We start from the raw sequence: 12,916 nt of genomic DNA, 5'->3' as shown, positions 1-12,916 counted from the left end.
AATGAAGTAAAAGACTTTAGTGTAAGAAAGGTACGCAATGATTATTTTCCACGATAAAAGTTTTTGAGGCTCTTCCGTGCTCATATTTTCATGATTTACGAAGCTACCAAACTGTGACACATTGGTGGTCTGATGCATTAAGTCCTACACCTCCATTTATCTTTTAGTACATAGCTAGCAAGGTGATCCAATGAAACAACGATTTTTTTTTCCTTTGTGCGGCAACTCATCTTTGTGCACGCTATGAGAACCTGTGCGTAAAATTATGAAAGCCAGGAGGTAGAGAGCTGAAGGACAAAGTATGAGTATTACGAGAGAGAGAAAAGGCAGGAAAGTTAAGCAGATGAGAGTTTCAGGTTTGCTACTCTGCACTGGGGTGGGGGATATAGGGATCGCAAAGACGACAAAAGGCGATAAGAAAAAAGAAAAGATAAAGAAGAAGGAAAGAAAAGAAATACAGGTAACAGAAAAGGCGTTCCAATCACGCGCGTTCACACAGGCCGGTCGATCTCAAGAAGCGCAGTAGCGCTTGAATGGCCTTCTGATGTGATGGTTTCAAAATTCTTTCTTCCGACAGAGGCTGGCACATCTAACGCAGTGAGCGCACAGCTTGTAGTGCTGAGATTGCATATGCAAAGTGAATTTCCTCCACCGCGTGTTTTGAGATCATTCGCTTAACAAATCGCTTCAGGCCACTTCGTTCAGTATCAAACCATGCCCCTCCCTAGTAAGCCTGTTGAGTGTGGATGCAACAGTTTTCCTTACAAAGATGCCAATACCATGTATCGAATGAAAGTGCGGTGTATCCGATATTGCGAGAGGGAAGAGCAGAGAACGATTACCAGGCATCCGTTATGTTTCTAATGTAGCGCGCAGGATCTCCTTTGATCTTCTTCGGTAAGAGTGAACAGGGTAATTAACTGCGGAGGCTACATTATGTTGATGAGTGTAACGAAACTTGCTTTCTGTCTGCACTTTTTGCAACTCCTACAAACAGCAAAACTGGGGTGAAAAATAGCTATATAGCACCAACTTTTGCTGTCGGAAACGGCAAAGCATTAATTTGTTAAGATGGCATTACTGCTATTTAATTAATCAAGTGAACCAAGCGACAAAGAAATGAGAGAAAAAAAAAACAATAAGCAACAAAGGTGGAAAGAAAAATAGTGCCGGATAAAACAACATGAACGCGATGCTAAGCGTTAAACGAGAAGAAAGGGGATTAACCGAAGGGCGCGATATTTATTATTCATATCATAAGAAGCTAACAAATGCTCACATACGAAGGTTATGGTATCGTTCCCCGCCTGTGGCAAGTTGTTTTTTCATCCACTTTCATTTCCATTATTTATTTCATTTATTAAGCACAAGTAATTTCCCCTATGTTTTCCTTGGTGTCAGTGTTTTTTAGCTTCTTCTGATATACTTAGCATCAGCCATTGCAAATCAAAAGCGGGCCTCCAAGTGTGTATAGCTTGAGAGCACGATATATGAACATGTTGGTGTTCTAAAAGAGACCGTAGCACGGAAAAGCCAACCTACCCAGAAGACACCTGTGATGAATCGATAGCAAGAAACCCATGTACCATGGAAATGCCGATATTGTTTAAAATGTTTGAAATGTTTCAAAAGTTTAAAAAAACGGAGAAAATAAATTGATATGTCAGGTTAATCCCACTTTCAAAGGAACCAACCGTATCACTAACGGCCGGAGAAACGTGCATTCTGCGAAGCAGTGATTAATTTATGATTCGTCCACAAATTCATACAAAAGGTACGCCTCATTTTTTCTAATCAACCCATATATTGTCAATGAATTTTAACCCTCAGTACAGTTTTGGTCAGTAAGGATAACTAACTGGGCTAGATGGTTCGGGTTGAGAGAATACATTCTTCTATAGCGGAACGATTGATGATGTATACAGGGACAGAAAGGACAGAACAAACGCTAGGCTATCAAATAGTGGTTTACCTTTGAACAAGACGAATATGTATATATATATATATATATATATATATATATATATATATTGAAATAAATAAATACCTGAAATTGAATTCTGGTGTTTTGCGTGCCAAACCACGATATGATAATGAGGCACATAGATTAAAGGTACATTACATTAAAATAACCAATAAAATAAGTGCACACACTTTACCCATGCGTACCTGTTAAAACACGCTGCAGGTTTCAATTTCTTTTTTGGGACAAGGATACGAATGCCATGCTCACCCGCTGTCGCGTGCGGGTACGCCTCTTGAATCGCCCTTTCGCTCTCTTGTGGATACCATCGAAGAATGCGTGTTGCCGCAAAATCTGGTACGCACTCGCATCTTCGGCAATGGTCGGCTAGATGACCTCTCGCCATCTGCACCCTTACAGCTTCACAATGCTCCCTAAGGCTGTCGTTAAGTCAACGCGTCCGGTTTACCAGATGCCGGCCTTGCCGCAGGATAATGGAATTCTTCACACTGCGCCTTTATGGCCTGGCACAAATTTCGCGGCGCGAGCCTTTTCACAGGCCTTCATCAGCCTCATTGAGGAGACTACGCCACAGTGACGCGTGACTTCTATTAGAGTGCAAGAGTGCGGTTCCTACTACATCATTCTGGCGTTGTTGTGTCGACGTTCCATGTGGGCGCAGTACGTCGACGCAGTTGTCATGTGAGAATTCGCCCCCCCCCATACGTGAATAACTGAAGATGTACTCGGCCTCTCTTCGCGACGCTGCAACAGCGGCAAGCGGTCGTGTCGCGAATGCCAGGGTGGCCCAGTGTCATTCGTATATGTGAGCGAGTAACAATTGCTGAAGAATGCAGGTTTAACATTAGTTTTGTGGCTGAATTTGTAACAGCCATTATTTATGTTAGAGAAGACGCACTCGGTGAAAATGTGCAAATCGTTCTACCTTGTACATCGTGAGCTCATTGACTTCGTTCTGTCATCTTGAAGTTTAATTATTTCGCAGACACATGTTCAATTCCAATTAGGTATTGTTTTGTGCAGTTAACGCTTGCTTTAGAATAATATTTGCACACAAAGGAGGTTAGATGGTGTTGTTTTAAATGTCGCTCATTGAACACAATGTCTCACGGATCTCGACGTGTGCACAACATATTTCCTCCCTCGCGCGGCATCTTCGAGGTACAGCAGTTACGACGCTTGGTTCGATATGCATGGTTCGATCGCAGCTTATGTTCATCAATTTTTTTACTCCGGCGAGTCGTGACCAGCCTTACGTACCGAAAGAAAAACAGTAGGAAATAGCCCTTCTGGCGATTCCTGTACACAGAATTTCAGCGGCTGATTTCACTGAGCATTTTGTTCGCAAAAGCGTTCGCCACGGGCCAATCACTTTCGTTAATGCCACCTTTGCTATCACAGCTGGAGTTGTTCTTACGAACCATTTCCGCGTACGAACTTTTGTGAAAACGGCCTCTTTCGTGGGATCCACGTGCGCAACGAATTCGTGGTCAGACAAGCTTTATATATTCACGCAAACACGCAACTCGCAATTACATCAGCAGCCTGCGCTCGATTCGCAGTGACCTTACTAGCCAATAATGGTGCGGCGCGTGAACCTAACCGCAGTGCAGATAAAGGGTTCGCAAACAATAGGTGAGCTTATGAAAACGCTGCAAAAATAGGGAAGCATAAGCGCCAATCTGAAGCAGCTGGTAATCTCCATGATAAGCTTTGCTAAATGCGGGTGATCGGTGGCTAAATTTTGCTGATGAAAATACGAGAGATTTGCACAGACGAAGTTGAATGTGTGCACTGGGGTGGGAGGAGAAATACTTCAACGGTACTCAAGACGCAAATCCTGGCTCACGTTCTTTGGGTAGCAGAGTATTGCAGTTTATGCACAAAGAAGATGCAATGTGAAAAATAAAAGAGAGAGTAAAAAAAATAGAACCTTCGTTCATTCGTCTTCTACAAGTTTAGACGAGTTTCTTTTTGCAGAAGCTGATTTTTACTATTATGTTTATAGAGATGGTCGGTTCTTCGTTCTTATTTGCAGGAACTTTGGTGTAAGCACTCCGCTTTGTTCGACAGCAGCGATAAAAAGATGTGGGCGGTCCAGTGGCGTTTATTTTTTTAGTGGGCAAAATGGGGGAAAAGTATATAAACTACATATAAGGGAATGCCCCATTTTACTCACCGATTTTTGTTCTTTTAGTTTTCCTGGAACGAAAGAAACATCGCGGGTAATATGAACTGTTCGCGAAATGCCGACAGGAGTTGCTAAGGTGCGTCCAATAGCTGCGACTCTCATACGACAACATTGAAAGTAGCGAGCGTTGTAGCGCTAAAAATGATTGCTTTCTTTCCTTTAATTTTTTACTCTGCTTTCAACTCTGTGTGACTCGATCGCGTCCCTCGTTTTCTCGCCTCCTCTTGGAATGTTGACATGCGAGACCCTTGAGTGACACATTCGTGACACTTCAACCGCAGGCCAAAGCCGAGGAACTCGTCCAGGAAGGTCGCTGTCCGACCATGGTGCACGCGCATTTGGTGGCCGAGCTGATCGACATGAGCTTCGACGAAGAGGACGCCATCCTGGCTGCCGAGCAGTGCGAAAGCATCTACCAGGCAGTCAACTTCTTGCAGCAGGAGTGTGAGCTATGCGCGGCCAACTACTCCATCAGTCAGGTCAGCAACCCCCTGTTTCCCACCGGGGTCGGACACACACACACACACACACACACAAACACACACACACACACACACACACACACACACACACACACGCACGCACGCACGCACGCACATACGCGCACGCATACGCACGCACACACGCACGCACACGCACCCACACACACACGCACGCACGCACACACGCACGCACACGCACACACGCCCGCACGCAGACACACGCACGCACAAACACACACGCACACACGCACACACACGCACACGCACGCACACACGCACACACGCGCACACACACGCACGCCCACACACGCACGCACGCACGCACACACACACACACACACGCGCACGCACACAGGCACACGCACGCACGCGCGCACACACGCACGCACATACGCGCACACACGCACGCACGCACACACACACACACGCACGCACACACACGCGCACGCACACACGCACACACGCACGCACACACATTCTACATCACCTATACCGAGCGACTCGAGGAATACAACATTTTTTTTGTACTGCAGAATTTTTATCGCGTTATCTTGGGGTTTAATCGTCTTGAAAATGGACTGATGAGGGTGACGAAGTGAGTGAGTTGGAAGCGTTTTACACATAGTCGTTGTCATAGATATCGAATGTCACTAGTTACGCTGCAGCGTGAATTAAATATGCATGGTTTGTAGCACTTCGCATAACGTTGAGTGCCTCCTCCTCTGTCTATTCCACCCTTCTATCAATAAAAAAAAATGACTGCCCAGGCACTCCGTACAGATGGTTAACCAGCGAAGCTGTAATGTGCGACCCCGGGATTAACCCATCACTGGGTTAATCCTGACGGTTCTATAAATGACGGGTTGGTAGGCTGCCGGATTTCTCGGTACGCAGTTGCTGCTTGCGCTCGGTTGCACGAGCCTGCTCTTGCCCCTGCTGCAGCATCGGGACGGCGTAGACGCGCTCGTTCCCGGTTCTGCTCGCGGCATTCCTGATCGAAAGCTGCCCGCTCCTTAGGAATGCGTACGACGCGTGGCCTAGCCATTTCGGAGCCGGGAAAACAACTGCTGCGCCCGCGCTCGGCTGCGACGGAGGGCAACGACGTCACTAATGGCGTAGGCAATCGCTCGCCTCTCTCTCTCTATTTTTTTTTTTTGCGCATGAGCATGGGGTTGCGTCGGAGAAGTTTTCGGCGTGCAGGCGACAGACGGACGGATGGACGGACGAATCGGCTAGCCATATACAGCTTTGCTGTAAACAGCAGAAAGTACAGTGATATATTCACGACATGTTGAAATATTGTGGTGTATGAGCCTAAACTTTAGCTGTCATATAGCTAGCCTTCATTCAGCACATAAACCGAAACTCTTAAAGTACTGCGTGTGTACTAGAGCAGGGAAGAAAAGCACCAGCTTTTAAAAAAATTATTGGCTCATTCCAGGCACTTTGCGCTAAGTAAGCTTCTGCCTCGCATCGTTTCAAGCCTCCTCCTCCTCAAAAAAAAAGAAAAAAAAAGAATCGCAGCCCTTACACTCGGTGAATATGGGCTACCTGCGGAGCTGTAGAATAGTGAAATGCCCACAACTGAGTGTAAAAGTTTATTTATTTTGGGGCTTTTCCCGTCCGCGTCTGTAGGATACTCTGCGAAAACGCACAGTCGCTTCTAATAGCGGCTCCTGCCGAGGGGGGCAAATTGAAATGCGGCAAGCGTCTGAAGGCGCTGGCTTGCCCGCAAGATGTTCGTAATGGCGTTCTATGTTGCTTGTCGACGTATGCATCAGTGGCATAATGGTTTCAATATCGGGCTTCTGTGCTAGAGGACCTGTGTTCGAATCTTGCAGTTCTGCAATTTTAATAATGTTGATGTAGTTCTTTATTACGCAGTACATGGTTTAAAATGACAAGTTTACAAAGTAGACGTGACGTTTAAATCCAGAAGGACGAAGATTAGGCAAATCCGTGCACTATCGGCCAAAAAAGTAAACGGACCACGGCTTAGGTGGCCGGAGCGGGGTCGGGGCACACCAGGGCGCTGCTCTCTTGCTCCGCGCGCTGATGACAAAAGTGCCCCGAGTGGCACCAGACTTCCCCCTCACTCTCACGAGGGGCCTCATCACGCTTGATGAACACTCCAAAAAACGTTTACACCCTTCGGGGTGTATATTTGCCACACAACAATAATCGTCATCTGTCTTGCCTGCATTATCATCCATACCCATTTGCTCTCTGATCCAAACAGCTCTCTTTCTGACTCTTCAGGTTATGCCTAGCATTCTTCGTTCCATCGCTCTTTGCGCGGTCCTTAACTTGTTCTCAAGCTTCTTTGTCAGTCTCCAAGTCTCTGCGCCGTATGTCAGCACCGGTAAAATGCACTGATTGTATACTTTCCTTTTCAATGGTAATGGTAAGCTCCCAGTCAGGAGCTCACGATGTCTGCCGTATGTGATCCAACCCATTTTTATTCTTCTGTGAATTTCCTTCTCATGGTGAGCGTTCCCTGTGATTATTTGACCTAGGTAAACGTACTCCTTCACAGACTCTAGACGCTGACTTGCGATCTTGAACTCTTGTTCCCTTGCCCAGTTATTTATTATTATCTTTGTCTTCTGCATATTAATCTGCAGCCCCACTCTTACACTCTCCCTGTTAAGGTCCTCAATTATTTGTTGTAACTCGTCCGCAATGTTGCTGAATAGAACAATGTCAACGGCAAACCGAAAGTTGCTGAGATATTCGCCGTCGATCCTTACTCCTAAACCTTCCCAGTTTAATAGCTTGAATACCTCTTCCTAGCATGCAGTGAGTAGCATTGGAGAGATTGTGTCTCCTTGCCTGACCCATTTCTTTATAGGTAACTTTCTACTTTTCTTGTGGAGAACCAAGGTGGCTGTGGAATCTTTGTAGACATTTTACAAGATATATATGTAAGCCTCCTGTACACCTGTCAAAATATTGAGTCCCCAACTATCTATAAAATTAAAAACCCGAGTGCGGAACAGTGGGAGAGTATGCTTTCCAGCGTAAGCTTGAACGGCCAAAAGCGCCTAGTAGAGCGAGCTCGCGGGTTGGCCATACTCAGTGGAGCCTTGGACTAGGGCACCAACCCTGTGATTGCAGACAGAAGAATCCATCAGAAGATGGAAGACGCCGTCTGAAGCCGCGAAGATCTCTTTTCTAGAGCCCAATAAATGTTTGGGCTCTAGAATCCGATTCCGATTCTATGACTACTGGTATCTCTACTGAATCAAATGCTTTTTCGTAATCTATGAAATCCATATAGAGAGGCTTGTTGTACTCTGCGGATTCCTCGATAACCTGATTAATGACATGGATGTGATCCATTGTAAAGTATCCTTTCCTGAAGCCAGCTTGCACCCTTGGTTGACTAAAGTCCAATGTTGCCCTTGTTCTATTGGATATTATTTTGGTAAATATGTTATATAATACTGGGAGTAAGCTAATGGGCCTATAATTTTTCAATTCTTTAACGTCGCCCTTTTTGTGGATTAGTATAATGTTTGCATTCTTCCAGTTTTCTGGGATCCTTGCAGTTCATAGACACTTCGTATAGAGAGCCGCTAGTTTTCCTAGCATTATGTCTCCTCCATGTTTGATTAAATCAACTGTTAATCCATCCTCTCCTGCCGTTTTTCCCCGTTTCATGCCTTGCAAGGCCCTTCTGATCTCATCTCTAGTTATAGGAGGAGTTTCTGTATACTGTTCATTATTGTTTAGAATAGAGTACTCCTGAGTCATCTCGGTACTGTACAGGTGAGTATTGAATTATCCTGCTGCTTTTATTATACCTCCGAGATTGCTGATGATATTATCCTTCTTATCTTTCAGTGCATACATCTTGGTTTGTCCTATGCCAAGTTTCCTTCTCTTTGATTTCAGGCTGCGTCCATTTTTAACGGCTTCTTCAGTCTTTCTCACGTTATAATTTCTACTGTCGCTTATTTTCGCTTTGTTAATAAGTTTCGACAGTTCCGCGAATTCTCTTTTATCTCTTTTGTTGGACATTTTCATCCTTTGTCGTTTTTTTATTAGGTCGTTTGTTATTTGGGAGAGATTGCCTGCTGGTTGCCTTGGTGCCTTGACTCCCACTTCACTTGCTGCCTCTGAAGCCAGCCTCGTTACGGTTTCATTCATTACCTCTATGTCATCATCATAATCTCTCTGTTCTAAGGCTGCGTATTGTTTCCAAGTACCAGCCTAAATTTGTCTGCTTTTACCCTTACTGCCTCTAAGTTTACCTGTTTTTTCTTGACCAATTTTGCTCTTTCTCTGTTCAAATTGAGGTGAATCCTGGCCCTCACTAACCTATGATCACTGCACTCTACCCTACGTATCACTTCTACATCCTGCACTATGCTGGGATCCGCAGAAAGTATGAAATCAATTTCATTGTTTGTTTCACCATTAGGGCTTTTCCTGGTCCATTTTCTGTTGCTACGTTTCTTTAAGAAGGTGTTTATTATTCTCAGCTTATTCTTTTCTACGAATTCTACAAGCATCTCTCCTCCAGCGTTTCTAGAATCGACACCGTAGTTGCCAATTTCCTGTTCACCCACCTGCTTTTTCCGCACTTTTGCATTGAAATCGCCCATTACTACTGTATACCGTGTTTGCACATTTCTCATCGCTAATTCAACATCTTTGTGACTGCAGACATTGGAGCATAGGTTTGTACTACCTTTAATCTATACCTCTTATTGAGTTTTATTACGACTACTGCTACCCTCTCGTTGATGCTGTAGAATTCATCAATTTTGCCCGCTATGTCCTTATGGATTAGGAATCCTACCCCGTATTGCTTCTTATCCGGGAGACCTCTATGCGGAGGGAGGACATGCCCGTTATTCAGCAATGTATAAGCCTCACCACTTCTTCTAATCTAAGCGGGCGGCCGCAGAGCATCAAACCGCGGCACTGAGAAGGAATGTAGACCCGTTGTGATTGTTGTGTTGCTTATAATCACCTTATCTTTCATATTAGTGCATGTCGCCTGCGTCCACCGCTGCTCGATTTTAGGCAACTTCACGCAAGTAGCCGCGACGGCGGCTACGGTGACGCGCGCTCTTTCACGCGCCGGCGCGATAAGTTACAGAGTGGGAAGCGCTGCGCGGACGTCCGAAGCTATAGCGGCGGCGCTCCATTACTGGATGCCAAGGTGAGTAAGCCAAGTGATCGCTGTCGACGGCAACTTTTCATCGCACTGTGGACCCCTTCAAGCTATGAAATGCTTCCTTGAATAAACTTTCACGACTGACAAGTTTTTCCGATTCGTCTTCCCAATCATCTCTACTGACGATACTTTTGTAAAGTTTCATCATGGCCTACGCATTGCAATAGCTAATTAAAGCAGTTTTCAGAGGCGTCGCTGATATACATAATAAACCCACTGCTGCGCACAATGCCGGAAAAGTAATCTCGACAGGAAAGCCGTGCCCGCAGTAGACCTTGGCACCTGTGACTTATCGCGATGGCGTGAAAGAGCGCCCGTCACCGTAGCCGCTGTTGCAGCTACTTGCGGTATGTTGCCTAAATTCGAGCAGCGGTAGACGCCGGCGACATGCACTAATATGAAAGATAAGGTGAATATAAGCAGAACAACAATCAGAACGGGTTTTCGTTCCTTCTCAGTGCCACGGTTTGATGCCACGCGGCCGTCCGCTACTATGCGACAGCGCCATGTGCTGGAGTACCAGCAATGCACGGTCCCCTTCCTCGCGACCGCCAGCAGCAGAGCAATCGAAAGGCGCACTAGAAATTTCTCCAGCGTGTCCAGGCCCCGCGTGAGAGTGTGGGCGAAGTCTGGCGTCACTCGGAGCACTCTCGCCATCAGCGCGCGGAGCGAGTTAGCAGCACCCCGGTGTGGCCCCGCAGCCGCTCCGGCCACCTAAGCCGTGGTCCGTTTACTTTTTTTTTTTGGTCGACAGTATTTCACACAATTCCCATGCTGGCTGCATCGCTCCGATTGCAGCTGCCGTAGGTACTGGTGCCAGAGTTCCCTCTAGTAAGTATTGTACGAAACTATCTATTGGGTAGTTTCTTATGGTGAATTGCACTGGTCGATCTGGAGCACGTTTTCTTGCTCTGTGGCACAAATCGAATTCCACTGGTCGATATGGATCAACCGGCTCCTCGTTGATCCGCTGAGCAGGGACGGATTTCACCGGAACTCCGAAGACGCGTTGGTGTCGCTTCCAGCTTGTTTGGGTGGCTTGGCTGTTTTCAGCTCCTCTTGAGGTCTTGTGTGGTAACCTTGCGCAGTTGTTTACGTTCTCGAAATGACGTCGTTCACCCGTGCCGCAGTGGTTCTTGCCTTGAGCTATTCTGACAGCAAATCTAGTTCCGCGAAAAGTTGCAGCAGCCATGAGGAGGAGTTGTGCGTGCTTTGCGAAGTGGTATTTAAGGTGGAAATGACGAAATCGCGTTATGGCTGGCGGATGTGGCGGGCGCCCAACGTCCACTGCCCTCCCTGCCGGAGCATGTTTATTTTTCGCTGGTCGATCTGGATTGGGTCGCCCCATACCGGATTTCGTTGATCTCTCGTGGATTCAACACACCGCTCGAGATCTACCAGTGGGAATTCACCGTTAGCTTTCCTCTTGCTACGGCTGGTGTCAGCACATTCCTTTTCCTTACTGGTTGGCTATGCCTCCTCATAGAGGGCCCATGAGCTCTGAGGAACGGACATTGAAAAATGCATAGGAGAGTAGACATATACAGCTCCGCTCTAAAAAAAGGGGGGGGGGGCGAAAAGGAAAGAAAAGCGAAGAAGCGAAACAGAAAAAAAAATTAAATTTCCTCTGGTGGGATCAAACCTTCGCTTCCAAGACTACAACATCCCGATGGTCGAACTATATATCCAGCCATATTCGCACGGGCACATCTCTCGCGTCAGCACGAACTAGCTCTATGAGACGAGTGGCGCGTGCGCCAAGTCGCATAGCACGAGCGAGAGCACGGGCGCGCAAGCCAGCCTATAGTAGGCCACCGATTTATCCAAAAAGATCACGTACTCGTGATGCCTGCGGCAGAAAGGTCCGCCGCCAAGGTTTGTGAGTGGTGGCGCAGGCTAGCACTCCTAGGGTTAGCTCTAGTATAGATAAACATAAATACCCCAGAAAGCCTATGGTGAAACGGTGCCGGCGGTAGCTCAGTTGGTTAGAGCATCGCACGCGTAATGCGATGACGTGGGGTTGTTCCCCACCTGCTTCAAGATGTTTTTCATTCACTTTCAGTTCCATTAATTTAAAATTTCTTTAATTCAATTAGTAAGTACAAGTAACTTCTCCTGTGTTGTCCATGGTGTTTTTGTTGGCTCCTTATGATAATATATATGTATATATTTACACAAAACTGGCGGCTGTCTATATGAAGTGTCTATCGACTTCAAGGGTCCCAGAAAACTGGAAGGATGCAAACATTATACTAATCCACAAAAAAGGAGACGTTAAAGAATTGAAAAAATATAGGCCCATTAACTTACTTCCAGTATGATACAAAATATTCAGCAAGGTAATTTCCAATAGAATAAGGGCAACGCTGGACTTTAGTCAATCGAGGGAACAGGCTGGCTTCAGGAAGGGATATTGTACAATAGATCACATCCTCTCTATATGGCTTTCATAGATTACGAAAAGGCATTTGATTCAGTAGAAATACCAGCAGTCATAGAGGCATTACGTAATCAAGAAGTGCAGGAGGCTTACATAAATACTTTGGAAAATATCTACAAAAATTCCACAGCTACCGTAATTCTCCACAAAAAAGTAGGGACATACCTGTAAAGAAAGGGGTCAGACAAGGAGACACAATCTCTCCAATGCTGTTCACTGCGTGCCCGGAAGAAAAAAAAATTAAATTATGAGGTTTTACGTGCCAAAACCACTTTCTGATTATGAGGCACGCCGTAGTGGAGGCCTCCGAAAATTTTGACCACCTGGGGTTCTTTAACGTGCACCTAAATCTAAGTACACGGGTGTTTTCGCATTTCGCTCCCATCGAAATGCGGCCGCCGTGGCCGGGATTCGATCCCGCGACCTAGCTTGGAAGGAGTATTCAAGCTATTAAATTGGGATGGCTTAGGAGTAAGGATCAGCGGCGAACATCTCAGCAACCTTCGGTTTGCAGATGACATTCTAATTTTCAGCAACACTAGTTACGAATTACAACGAATGATTGAGGACCTTAACGGAGAGAGTGTCAGAGTGAGGTCGAAGATTAATATCCAGGAAACAAAGATAATGA

The 12,916-nt window shown here is 46.0% G+C and overlaps 1 protein-coding gene across 4 annotated transcripts in view; it reads left to right on the top strand.

Moving 5' to 3' along the window:
- The window catches only part of LOC135897427 (platelet binding protein GspB-like), a 218,656-nt gene that overhangs the window by 181,159 nt on the left and 24,581 nt on the right, over positions 1–12,916 (top strand). For all 4 annotated transcript variants that reach the window (XM_070530920.1, XM_070530921.1, XM_070530918.1 and 1 more), the window contains exon 15: positions 4,457–4,654. In XM_070530920.1, the coding sequence (XP_070387021.1) occupies positions 4,457–4,654 (198 nt within the window). The remainder of the gene's footprint in view (positions 1–4,456; positions 4,655–12,916) is intronic.

Source organism: Dermacentor albipictus, chromosome 1, assembly GCF_038994185.2.
Source record: "Dermacentor albipictus isolate Rhodes 1998 colony chromosome 1, USDA_Dalb.pri_finalv2, whole genome shotgun sequence".
Lineage (NCBI taxonomy): Eukaryota > Metazoa > Arthropoda > Arachnida > Ixodida > Ixodidae > Dermacentor > Dermacentor albipictus.
The sequence above is the reverse complement of the archived record's forward strand: the minus strand, read 5'-3'. Positions and strand labels throughout refer to the sequence as shown.